The sequence below is a fragment of the Epinephelus fuscoguttatus genome, linkage group LG21, assembly GCF_011397635.1.
Source record: "Epinephelus fuscoguttatus linkage group LG21, E.fuscoguttatus.final_Chr_v1".
In the NCBI taxonomy this organism is placed as follows: Eukaryota; Metazoa; Chordata; class Actinopteri; order Perciformes; family Serranidae; genus Epinephelus; species Epinephelus fuscoguttatus.
The window spans coordinates 19,328,132-19,341,148 of record NC_064772.1 but is presented as its reverse complement, the minus strand read 5'-3'; the positions used below and the strand labels follow the sequence as shown (position 1 = coordinate 19,341,148).

General features: G+C 39.8%; 1 protein-coding gene across 4 annotated transcripts; it reads left to right on the top strand.

The window, feature by feature from the left end:
- Positions 1-1,131: 1,131 nt before the first annotated feature.
- si:ch73-206p6.1 (phospholipid scramblase 1) lies at positions 1,132-10,793 on the top strand. 4 transcript variants are annotated; one of them, XM_049564929.1, is made up of 7 exons: positions 1,132-1,252; positions 3,341-3,430; positions 5,647-5,689; positions 5,790-6,010; positions 6,189-6,350; positions 6,851-7,012; positions 7,448-10,793. In XM_049564929.1, the coding sequence occupies exons 2-7, from the start codon at positions 3,362-3,364 to the stop codon at positions 7,475-7,477; spliced, it is 687 nt and encodes a 228-aa protein (XP_049420886.1). In that variant the 5' UTR covers positions 1,132-1,252; positions 3,341-3,361; the 3' UTR covers positions 7,478-10,793. The 4 variants fall into 4 exon arrangements, with proteins under 4 accessions (XP_049420886.1, XP_049420888.1, XP_049420889.1 ...); XM_049564931.1 differs by lacking the exon at positions 1,132-1,252 and adding an exon at positions 2,654-2,697; XM_049564932.1 differs by lacking the exon at positions 1,132-1,252 and adding an exon at positions 2,668-2,697 and having other exon boundaries at positions 3,353-3,430.
- The last annotated feature ends 2,224 nt before the right edge of the window (positions 10,794-13,017 follow it).

Below are 13,017 nucleotides of genomic sequence, written 5' to 3'. Positions count from 1 at the left end.
TCAGCCTGACATTGTTGAAACACAGCAGCTAATGTTGCTGTAGTGAGAAGTTAATGGAGTGAGATGCCTGTCCAGGCAGGTAACATTACGTCATGTTTTATCTCGTAATGGCATCGTTAACATATGCCATGTGCTCTGTCTGTTGACATGTTTTTTCTCTGAAATTCAAAATATTTCCACAACGCTGATTTTTTCCCCAAGTAAATATACGTTATCCTCATTGTCTCTCTCTTGGCTGCTTACAGACTTACAGCCATTTACTTCATGCACTATACTGACTATGGATAAGCACCTCATACAGCCACGCTTCTGAAGATCTTTAGTATCCCTTTAAAGTGATGTTCATTGTTACATCACCGTAGCTGCAAATAGAGAACCCTATGGCCACTAGTCAACATACTCTTGGAGACAAACAGGGACTCCTAATGTTTACATAATTTTGGTGAGGACATTTTAAAATTTGAACGCCTCTTTCGAAGATTCCATCCTTTCAGTCTGCTTAGCCTTCTTCATATCAAATAACAAAAGCATATTTAAAAAGTTTTTATTCGATGTTATACAGCAGAGTCTGAAACTGAAGAGGGTGCCTATATTTTTTTTTTATTTAAAGGTATAGTATGTTGGATTTAAGGGGATATATTGGCAAAATGGAATATAACATTACAAGTATATTTGTCTCTAGTGTATAATCAGCTGAAAATAAGAATAATTGTGTTTTCCTTACCTTAGAATGAGCCAATTATATCTACATAGGGAGTGGGTTCTCCTTTATGGAGATCACCATGTTCCCCACCATGTTTCTACAGTAGCCCTGAACAGACAAATCAAACACTGGTTCTATTTGCATTTTCACATTTTTGCGTCAGCCACAGTTGTCAGAGGCCCATCTGTGATGAGCAGCAGTGGAAAAACATTGATTTGATATGTGAAACTGCTTTATTCAGTGTTTTTAAATCGCTGGGTATGTTTGGCTCCCAACGCCTGAAACTTTAGTCATCAGGGAAAAAAGTTGAGCGCACATTAGCATGTGGTGGGAGCACTGCACATCCCCAGCATGCCGCAGAGTATCAGAGAAACACTGATTTGTAATGTGAAACTGCTTTATTCAGTGTTTTTTTTTTCTTTCTTTTTTTTTTTTTTTTTTTTTTTACCAGTTTTAGTCATTGTGTCTCTTTGTTTTGCAGAGGATGTTATCTCTGTGGATAATTTGTCTCCCAGTAAAAACCTCCTGAAAATCTGGATTAAAAAAAAGGTGAGCATGCATTATTATTATCAGGGAGAAATGGTGAGCACACAGTAGCATGTTGTCCGTGAGCTGAACGACTCCAACATGCCACACCGCATCAGAGAAACACTGATTTGTTATGTGAAACTGCTTTATTCAATGTTTTTACCAGTTTAAATCACTGGGTGAGTTTGTTTTGGAGAGGAAGAGACCTCTGTGGATAATCTGGCTCATGTTTAAAACCTCCAAACCAATGAACACTGAAAGAAGTCTAACCAGAAGTTTCAGCTGGTTGCAGTGTGCAGTCCTTGCTGCCGTATGACACTAAAGCCCTCTAAATCTTACACAGAAAAAAAAATGACCTTACAAATATCTAAAAAAAAATACAGTATGTGATACATACATTTTTTGTAAAAGACATAATTGTGCCACGCATTAACCTTTATTCAACCAGGAAGTCCTATTGAGATTAAAAACCTCTTTTCACAATCACAACACATTACAATGCAACAAATATAAAATCCAGAATAAAACAACAACTACTCAGTCATAGTGGCCTCCCAAGAAAACATGTCTCTGTCACCACATTCTTTATGATGGCCTTAAATTCATCAATGGATGTAAGTGTTTCTAATTTGAGATCTTTCTGAAGATTGTTCAATGTCCATGGTGCAGAGTAGGAAAATATAGATCTGTTAAAACCTGGGCTACATTAAAAAAGCAACCACCTGGAGGAGCACAGCTGGCACACAGAGGAGTGCAGAGGCAAGGTGGAAGTTTGCCCAGTATTGCTTTATAGATAAAAATATACCAGTGCTCTTGTCTGAGTGGTCAATGGCATCCAACCCATTGAATTATAAAGAATGCAGTGATGAGTAAGGGGCTTTGCATTTGTGATAAAACATAGAGATGCATGGTATACTGAATCAAGGAGGTTGCATATGTCACTGCAATCAATCACAGACAGAAAAGTAGCTCCCACATGTTTTTTCCTAGCACTGAACGTAAAATAAAAAAGCCAATCTTGCATCCTAATTACAGCAGCACTATGTACATTAAATGAAAGCTTGTCATCTATCCAAGTACTTGTATGAGAACACTCTCTCAATGGATTTACCGTCAGACATTTGTCAAATTATTGGTCACATCTGGAAAATGAAAAATTAAAATTTGTTCATATATCATCACTATAAATATGTCTGAAAATAAAAACATATTTCAAGCTTCGGATGTATAATCAGAAAATCCAGAAAAAAAAGTGGCATACAACTGGTATTAGTGGATATGTTCTATTACATGTTGCTCTAGTCCGTTCATGTCTACTCTGTTGAGTCCTCTTCTATATTCCCGTCTTGTGATTGGCGCATGGAAATGGGAAGTACGCTGACGTCGACCAATGAGCTTATAGGTTTATTCCATAGGCTTGGTTCCGGAGTGGCCTGTTATTATTTGGAGTAGCAGGTGAAATATCGGTGAGTAATCCTGCTTTCATTCAAACATCTGCCTGTTTTATAGCTGATGGAGACTGCTGACGACAGCGCGTCGCCTTTAACATGTCGACGTCTCCTATGAGTGAGAAAGTAGGCGGATCGGTGCTCGGCGTGCGTTCCCGTCAGCAGCCCAAACAGTCATAGGCTGGGAACATCACACTCTTAATATAATCAATCAGAGACGTGCTGTGGAGATGGCCTACATGTGGGAGACGTGCGGTGTGGCATGTGCTGCCTTCAGGGCTGATTTATATGTGTAAATAAGCGGAGTAAGAGGATCGCTCATGGTGGTGTGTTCCCGTCTGGAGCCCGTTAAATCCAGATATGAGCAAGATTATCTGTGTCGCCCACCGTGGAGCTCCGCACCACCACCAGCACCACCAGCAGCAGCAGCAGCAGCTCCCCCAGGCTGTGGACGAGCTGCTCAGCTGCTTGTTTATACCTCAATAATGGCATGGACACTGTAACAGAGAGGACAAGAGTGTCCCCTGCTCCCTTTAACAACACAGTAAAGACACACAGACACACACATATTAACCGCGACTCATCTTCATTTGTTTATGTGTCACCTCTATGAGCACAAGATGGCGCTGTATCTCAGTTTAATCTTGCCATTTATCAACAGGTCTCCCTCCAGTCTGACAAAATGGATATGTATGCTGTGCCCAACCCGGGGATACCAGGCTGTCCACCAGGACTAGAATACCTGACTCAGGTAAAATATTAAACTAGTTAAGCTTGTGTTTTTCTTACAAATGTTATAAGTTAGTGTAGTGGCCTGTTTCCATCATCATCATCATCATTTCTTAACATCATCACATTATGCCTGGAATATCACCGAATACTTCAAACTAGTTTTAAAACATATTTCACACCTTCAAGGGGAACACCACTTCAATTAAGAATTCCAGTATGTTATTTCCATGGCAAAAAAGGAAAGGTCAATTTAAAATTTGTGAACTTGAGCTGCTCTCTCTTAAAGCCAGAAACCAGAGAAGTCTCAAACTTGTGATGTCATCTAGTAAAAACTCGTGAATTGCTCTGTTGACACTAACTGGGAGACTGAGTACTCACAAAATGTTTTCCCTTTTTACCCAGTAAGCTTTATCCTCTTGAATGTTTTCAGTTCTGAAACAGAAAATGTACCCATACAGACAAAATCAATTCACACTAACAACAAAAATTGCTTCCAGGTAGACAGTAGGCAATTCATTTCAGCTGCTGAGATATGTGAACTCAGCAAACTTGTTTATTTCTGTTGGCATATTCAGCCATAACTTTAACATTTAAAGACATATAATCAAACACTGTGGGCAGACCCATCTGACATCTCGCTGTGCTTATTTTATGTGCTGTGTTGGTTTAAAATTATCTTTGATAAACCACATCTACTGACATGGAAGCAAAGCAGTGCACTGACGAGGATAGGGCTGCAGCAAAACCGCTTAAGCACACATACTAACAGCCTGAGCTCACACACCTGCAACTCCAGTGTTCTGCTGTGTACAATTACTCTTTTTGTCAATGGAGTCTGATGGCTTTGATGTAACAGCTTCAATCTCCCGACGAAAAAAGCAAGCAAAAAATGTAAATATAGCGTAAACTTACACAGATTTTTAGTGGCCCTTTTTTTAGGTGGCTAAAAACTAACCAGCTGAAGAAATGTTTGTTCAGCGCTGTTTGATTTTAGTTAAGCAAAGATTTTCTACCCAGAAGTTATAGCAAACAAACATTGTGATTCAGTCTATACTCATAACATTGCTGTGGGTGCTCCCAGTAATCTTCCCCATTACATTCATTGTCACTGAAGCAGTTCCAGACTTTATACATGATGACATCACAAGTTTGAGTTTTAGCACTCTCGTTTTTGGATTTGGGAGAGGTGCCCATGTTAACTAATATTTTTTGGACTGTCATAGACCGTAGTAATAACATGTATGAACTTTGATGCGGGTGTTTCTCCTTTAAAGATACAGATATTATAATGCACTGATGCTACAGAAGATAGGTCTTTTAATGAACGAAATTTTGACACGTCACAGTAGCAAAAGCACAGTTGTAAATTATTAACTGCATGAGGGCTAAATCCAGTTTCAGGGCCCTGCTATTGTGCTTGCTGTCTCACTTTGTCTCAAGCCTTTTCAAAAGAACAGCAACATCCTCAATGTTATCAATCACGCCTGCACTTTTGCTATGATAGGTCAATTTGTCGACTGTAAAAAAAAAAAAAAAAAAAAAGGATCTTTTGGGAAAAGAGGTTTGTTCCAACCCTCACCTCTGCAGATTGAACGCCCAGAAACTGCACTGAGCACACAATGTCTCTGTTGGAGAAAAACACTTACATTTTAGTGGAGCTTGAGAAGTGCATGACAATGTCCACAGAAAAAAAAAAAACAATATACAGGTCCACTGGAAAAAGAAGTGACTATTGCATATTTATACCCTGCACAGCTGGACAGATCTTTTTTAACATGTCAGTGACCCCACACTATCAGTTACTGGCCAGATGCAAAATGTGAACATGCTTATTAGGGCTGCAACAAATGATTGTTTTCACTGTCATGTAATCCATCTACTATTTTCTCGATTAATCTATTAGTTGTTTGGAATATTAGATGTCAGAAAATTGTGGAAAATGTTGATCAGTGGTTCCCGAAGCACAAGATAGTGTCCTCAAATGTCTTCTTTCATATATAACCCCAATATATTTAGTTTACTGTCATAGAGGAGTAAAGAAACAAGAAAATATTCACATTTAAGAACACTTTTTACTCAAACCTGTGAAAACTAATCAATTAATTGTTGTAGCTGTGATGCTTACGCCATCTTGTATTTAAAGCCCTCCTCTCCAACTACACCCACTACACTGAACTGTTGCATGTAAAAAGACAAAAGTGCATACATTTGAATCCATTGTATCTGGTTTTCTAGGTGGATCAGCTACTCATCAAACAGAAAGTAGAGCTTGTTGAAGGTAAAGTATGTAAACAAGCACTAATTTCTGTAAAGTACAGATTGGTTTTGCAGGGTCTGTGCAGCAATGATATCTTCATGAGTACTTTTCCTCCACGCAGCCCTCGTTGGTTTCGAAAGCAACAACAAGTATGAAGTGCGTAACAGCATGGGTCAGAATGTGTTCTACGCGGTCGAGGAGAACGACTGCCTGAGTCGACAGTGCTGTGGTCCCCTGCGCCCCTTCACCATCCACGTCCTGGACAATTTCGGACAAGAGGTCATCACCGTCACACGGCCACTTAAGTGCATGTCTTGCTTCTTCCCTTGTTGTCTACAAGAGGTGAGTGAAAGCACCTTTCGACATGCTGACACTGTGTCCGTGAAATTACAGTGTTCGAGGAGTTTTTTTGTTCACCACATCCATTACTGTTTACATTCAGTGTCGCCTAGTTTTGTTTTTTTTTTTGTGAAGATGTGGCTACAAATCACACTCTTTTCTCCCACAATCCCTCACTCAGCTGGAGGTGCAGGCTCCCCCCGGTAACACAGTGGGGTACGTTGCACAACAGTGGCACCCGTTCTCCCCCAAATTCATCATTGCAAACGAACACACCGAGCCTGTACTGAAGATCCACGGGCCCTTCTGTGGATGGAGCTGCCTTCCAGATGTTGACTTTGAGGTGGGTTTATCTAAACATAGAGATCCATTAAATTTGTGAAAACACGGTAACATTCTCGTCCTCAGGACTTTTTTTGGGGGGGAAAGGGATTCTCCCTGTGCTCTGAAGCAGGAAATATGTTTCCAATCAGAGCAGGCTGCAGCTTGGATGAAGCCATCGCACAGGGCATGCTCTTGTGTGGCACAGTGTGGCCATTGTTCCACGGCTCAGCTGGTTTTATTAGATTGAGCTGTGAAGGGGATTTGGGTCACTGATACAGACCTTTTACCAGACCCAGAGGAGGGGTAACTGAAGCATGATATTACCATCCTGGTTCCTCCCTAGCTGCTTTGAAGTCATTACTGGGATAGAAAATTCAAGTCACTGTGGCAGCAGGCAAAGAGCTGAAATTGGATGGGATTTTGAATCGTTCCATGATCTCCCTCCAACAAAACCAAACAAGTTAAGGGATTGATCTTCATCCTAATGCAACACATGTCAGCATTTTGTCCTCTCTGCAGATTTTGACGATGGATGAAGTCAGCAAGATCGGGAAAGTCAGTAAGCAGTGGACAGGACTTCTTCGGGAAGCATTCACAGATTCAGACAACTTTGGTATCCAGTTCCCCATGGACCTGGATGTGAGAATGAAGGCTGTAATGATCGGCGCATGTTTCCTCATTGTAAGTAAAGTAGTATGTACCCTTAGTTGTTTAGCAACATGTCAAAAAAGCAAAGTTACATTTCTTCTCTAGGATTCTCTCAGAGCAAAATAAGAGTGCCGAATGTGGCAGGCACAGAGTAGCAGTAGCCTCATATGACCCCGCTTTCATGGGGATGTCTTTCAGTTCACTGGTAGTTGGAAACTTCGTGTACCTACCACTTAATGCACCACTTAGCCTACATTTTGTGGGAAATGTGACCTGAATCAACCCCAATCACTACAGATGCAAAACAGCTTTTCAAAACTTTTTACTTTCTGCTGCAGCCACATCCACTAAAATGCCCCAATGCTAAAATCTCTAATTTTTAATTCTACACTTCAGCTGAAGTATTTTAACCTCAAGAACATTCTGTGTCAGTTTAACGCATCTTCTTCTTCTTGTTTTTCTACACAGGATTTCATGTTCTTTGAGTCTACTAACTAGGAGCCAATCAGGATCTCCATGTAAGCATACAAACATTCCTGGAAGAACAAGGCCACAAAGCCATTATGATCAGCCCCAAATGCCCTAACACAGAACAACCTTCAAACAGATAGTTTAAAGAACGTACCCAAAAGGTACCCACACATTATAATTTTGCATGAACAATGAAATAGAAGGTTTGTTTTAGTCTTAGCTGCTCAGGTTGGTTGTTTAAACATGTGACTGGGCTGTGAGTGCAGTTGCACAGCGCAGTTTTTATATGAGGAAGTTCATTTGTGTTTACATTATGGTCGCTGAGCCCATCTGGGCCCAGAACCTTTAGTTACTACTTAAAAAACTTGCATAGTAGGATGACATCCACATACAAGTCAATACAAAGGGTGACACTAATACAGGCAAGTGCTGTTATACAGTTTGTGACAGAAAACTGGTGTTGTTATGGTCGGTACGCCGAGGTGGTCAGCCACATAGCACCTGTGTAATTTGGTCATATTAATAATCAAGATGTTAATTTATATAAAACACTATGCTTGTAGCTACATATACTGTGTGAGAATTAAAAAACTCATGTGATGTAGTTTGTAGTTCAGATATTCAAAACCCTCATTTATGGTTTTATATTTTGGTCTGTTACAATTTGTCAACATAGAGTAGTGTGTGTGTGTGTGTGTGTGTGTGTGTGTGTGTGCACTGCTTTGTGTGCGTGTCTGTGTGCTATGAGTGTACTTGTGTGTGATTAAAACAGAAACATAAAATAACGTAGGATTTCAATAATATTTTCAACGCCATAGCAATTATGCATAGTCAACTAACTCTGTAGAGGTTGTGTATTTGGAAGCAGATGGGTTATGGCTCCATGTACCAACCCCCTGTCTTGTCCACAAGAGGGAGCTAGCTTTTCATTTAAGAATAACCCAACATGGCCCAAATAGACCAACTCAATCTGCTTATGCCATAGATTTTTATTGAAACAGTAGTGTCTAATGACATTGTTTATTTTTGGACAAACTCAGGTTGAAATGCATGCTACTGTATTACAGTGTTGGCAACTGCTGACTCCAGGAACTACATGCCAGCACCTGATACTATGAATATAAAGACAGTAATATTTTGAAGATGGTGTACATTAAATCAGCTAAATATCCATATTCTGCGTACATTGTCAAGTATATCCACTTGATTTTTCTCACTGTTGCATTACATATGGTGTGGTGACCTTTACATATGTCCAAAAAGTTAAATATAACCTCAATCAAATTGCCATTGACACTGCTGTGCACCATGCCTCCTTGTAAAATTCAAATATGATTTAATAGAGTGTCTCAGCCTGATTAAGAATGGTATGGAACATTGTAGCGTATAATTTATCTACAGTATGTGCTACATCAACCTTAAAGGGTTAATCTAGATTTTTTAAGGGGCGAGGGGCTACATGAGGTAGTCAGTGTATTACACACAGTAGATGGTGATTGGCACACCCCCAGTTTGGAGAAGCAGGCAAAGGTACCACCACAGAAGCAATGTACTGCTGTGGACGGGGGCAGCAGCGAAACATATTGCAGCCATTTAGAAAAATAACAGTTTAAGTTTACACTATGTTAAGAATATTTTCACCGCTTTTCCTTGCCTTCAGACAGCGCTTCACGTTGGGAAGCAGCTGGAGGGTTCACTTCCCCATCTATGCTCTCGTCAAAGCTACCAGACTCCATAAACAAAATCAGTAATTTTAGCTTGCTGAACACAGGAGCTGTTGGTCTACCGCTGCCTCATTCAGTTTGTTTTGGTCATAGTTGCCGTCAGCAACCTCCAAAAAAGTCCCACCGAAATAAAATCACTGTCTGTTTAATTGTAACCTGTATTTAGAATATTTTTACCTCTTTACCTTGATGCGGGGCAGGACTGCCCTTTCTATCAGCAGAGCTGTTGGTCTACTGCTGCCTCGATCAGTCAGTTTGTTTGGGTCGTCGTGTGACTTTCGCATCTTAAAGGGTTAGGTTAAATTCAGCAAAGTCACAAAATGACACAAAGTAACTTATAGAGGCAGCAGCAGACCAGCAGCTCCTGTGTTCACCAATTTCAAATTACTGTTATTCTCAGTGGAGTCTGGCTTTGAAAAGAGCGATTTAAAGGCTTCCATCCCTGTTGGAAACTGCTGTCTGATGGCATGATAAAGCAGTATATAGCGATATAGCGTACACTTAAACTGATGCTTTTGGTGGGACTTTGTTCAGGTCGCTGAAATATGTTTTGTTCATTGCTTTGCTTTTGATTTGACACTCCTGTCTGCTTCTCCAAACTGAGGGGGACTGACATCTACTGTAGGGAAGTACCTCATACAACCTCCTACCTTCAAAAGATCCACACTATCCTTTTAAGGCCATTCAGAGCTCTTTTGTAGCATGATGACAATGGCGTGTATGTCATCTGTGGTTCAGAAAAACTGGGGGAAAAAATCCATCTTAAGTCATTTTCTTGTGTCAACAGTGTTTTATTCTACCTTTAATGTATTGCTTCTCAGAGTGGATTTATCTCACCTTTAATGAGCAGTATTTTTCAAAACTTGATTTTCAGAACAAATACATGATTAAAGGTATACTATGCAGGATTGCTGGCTACTGTTTGTGAGCTAAGTAAAAGCCAACCCTAGACTGACTCTTTGGCATTTTGCTTTGCTATATTTACATTTTTCTGTGCTGTGTCTTTTGGATATGTGCTGCTAATGGTCTGGCACCTGGTCAGTACCATTTTATAAAGTCCCAACCTCACCTGAGTGCAGTGCCCATAAACATCCCAAGCACAGAAGATAATAAAAATTGAGAAAATACAGGCAGAGGATGGAGTCTCTGCAGATAAATGCACTGCCTCACACCTCGATGGGTCACAAGTAACGACTGAGAGGGATTACTTTTGTATGTGTGTATACATTTCCAATAAAATCCTGTGTAGTATATTTTTAAGTACTTAAGATGGATGTTTTTGCAGTCTGTTCTGTTTTCATGGCTTTAATTACTCTGTTTCAGTAAATCTAACTTACACCCATGCCATTAGGATTACCCAGACAATGTTGCACATCTTGTTTGGTCGAATGGATTAATAGTATAAGATGCTGGTGCTTAGTCCTCTGAAGGCTCATTGATTGTGTTTAAAAGCCAAAAATTAAAGTCAGAATGTGATACAAGGGGAGTTTCGGTATTCCCAGTCAGTTATAGTATATATAAAAACAGTTAGAGTACTTATTCTTCTACTTTTGCACTAATACTGTAAACCAATTTGAGTCATGAATGCAAACTAACTCTGTGAGCTAAGCTTAAATTGTGCAAATAGTCCATGAAAACTCTTCAATAAAAATACTAATAATAATAACAAATTAAGCGATGTGTGCAGTTCCTTTGGTTTTTATGTCTTCAATCACCAAAATCATTATTTTCATTACTCTATAAGGGGCCTTCTGGGCCTCACTGCAGTTTGTACCTATGAATGTTAAATGGTTAGACCTTGTCAGTGGTCATGTAAAACCACTCAGCCTTGCTTGTTAATTACTTTAGTTCACCAGCTGCTGTGATTACCACCTTCACCTTCTTAAGCAATATTCTTAAGCAGCTCTCATAAAACATGGATGTAATTTATTTTATTTTTATTTTTTTTTTATATATTTCCACAAAACTCCAGCCTGCAGAGTAACTGATTGGACTGATTATGTCAAACACAGATGTCCTTGGAGAGTAACATGAAAAGGGAAATGAGAACATTTCATTTTCTCCCTTTTCAAGTAAGCCATTAACCTGAAGCTGTTAACCTTGGGTGTAACCTAAAGAACTGCCATTTTAAAGCTTTTTTAATCACACATCTATGAAAAGAGCTACTCTGGGGCAGAATAAAAAGCAAAGCTTGAATAGAGGGGTTAAATCAAGCAGTTTGTGGTGCACTTTGGAGCAGCTCGTGTATTATTTTTCACAATCTGTTATATCTGTGCAACAACGGCATCTTTTCAATAAGATTTTGATTTATGGGAGATTTAAAAATCACTAATGTGGAAATGTTCTCCAACATTCCAGTGTGGCTGATGTCAGCGTGTCCGTGGATACTGTCAACACTCCACCATGTTAAGTGATCATTTTTAGAATGCAAAACGTTTGAGGCCACAGGTCCCTTTTGATTCAAGTTTCACATAAATTCACTGCACTATCTTAGACTTCTACGAATTTCTGAGTCATAGCAAAGCCCCCGTTTTGTAATAATGATAGTTTCTACACATTGCTTGGCATGATTTTCTGGAATATATGACGTGGCGCTGTTCTGACTGCTTCAGCTAATTAAGCTGTGGTTGGAAAACAATGTGAACCGTGGAGGCGTCTACATGCGGGGCCAGAAAGGACATGGATAGGGGTGATTTCTTATTCCATTTTCTCCTGATCATCGGAAAATGTTCAATCCTGGCAGGTAAAAATTTGTACTTATCCTGACAAATATCTCAGCATCTATTAGATGAACTGGCACCACATGTGGTACAGATATTTATAGGCCTCAGAGAATGAGGTCAACTGAATTTGGTGATCCTCTGACATTTTTTGTTTTAAGTGATGTGTGAATTGTCATTAACTTGGTAGACACATGTATGTTCCCCTCAGGATGAACTAAACAGCTTTGGCTAGCCCTTCGCTTCCAGCTCAATTCCAATTAATTTTTGGCTTTGTACATTTCTGCAAACCCCGGATATGTTACATTTGTGCATTTACTTTAATTGGTGTCATTCAGATTCCGTTTATATGGCTGAATTTCTCATCAGGAGGTGGAGGGATGGTGGATGGTCTGATACTTTGGCAAGACGGCTGCCCAGCAGCGGACCACTGTTCAAGACCAAGAAAAGCCGGGATTTTTTAACGAGAGTTCAGGACATTTCCAGTTGTGGTTGGAGCGACCAAAACGGGTATTCAAAGCCAAGACATGATCTCTCCCCAACCCTCGATCAGTGGTTTTTGTGCCTAAACCTAACCACTCGTTAACCACAGCACTGTCACAACATAAAATTAAAAATGTAAAGAAATGTAAGGTTTTAAATTATCCGCTATAAAAAGGTACAAATGTGACACATCCGTGGTTTGCAGAAATGATTGACAGCAGATTGCCATTGGTTTTGATAGTATATATAAAACAGTATTTTCTCCTTCTGTATCTTCTCCTTTTGCACTAATACTGTAAACCATTTGGCCAGTTGGTTTAAGGCTCCAAAAATAACCAACCCTCACCCAGGCAAAGCTCCTGGAGCAGCCAATGGTACTCTCTGTGAGTTCTCCTTTTTCTGAGGATCTCATGGACCCACACAAATCTGTTTCCCTGTATCCAGTCCTCAAGTGCCCTATGCCTGTCCATTTTTTATTTAGATCTTAGGGTACATTTCAGCAACTTACAAAATGCGCTCCGTCTCACTGGGGCCAGAAATGCACAATGCCAACACTTACTTTAGCGATTGGGTTGTCAATTTTTGTCTAGCACTGTCATCAGGACAAAATTCTTATTTGTTAAATTTGTTCACTTACAAC

What these genes read in the sequence shown, in the direction of transcription:
- si:ch73-206p6.1 (XM_049564930.1), top strand. Translation starts at nt 3,170, where the DNA reads ATGGACACTGTAACAGAGAGGACAAGAGTGTCCCCTGCTCCCTTTAAC. An exon ending in CTGCTCCCTTTAACAACACA is followed by an intron (nt 3,224 to 3,340) that starts GTAAAGACACAC and finishes ATTTATCAACAG; the next exon opens with GTCTCCCTCCAGTCTGACAA. An exon ending in GACTAGAATACCTGACTCAG is followed by an intron (nt 3,431 to 5,646) that starts GTAAAATATTAA and finishes CTGGTTTTCTAG; the next exon opens with GTGGATCAGCTACTCATCAA.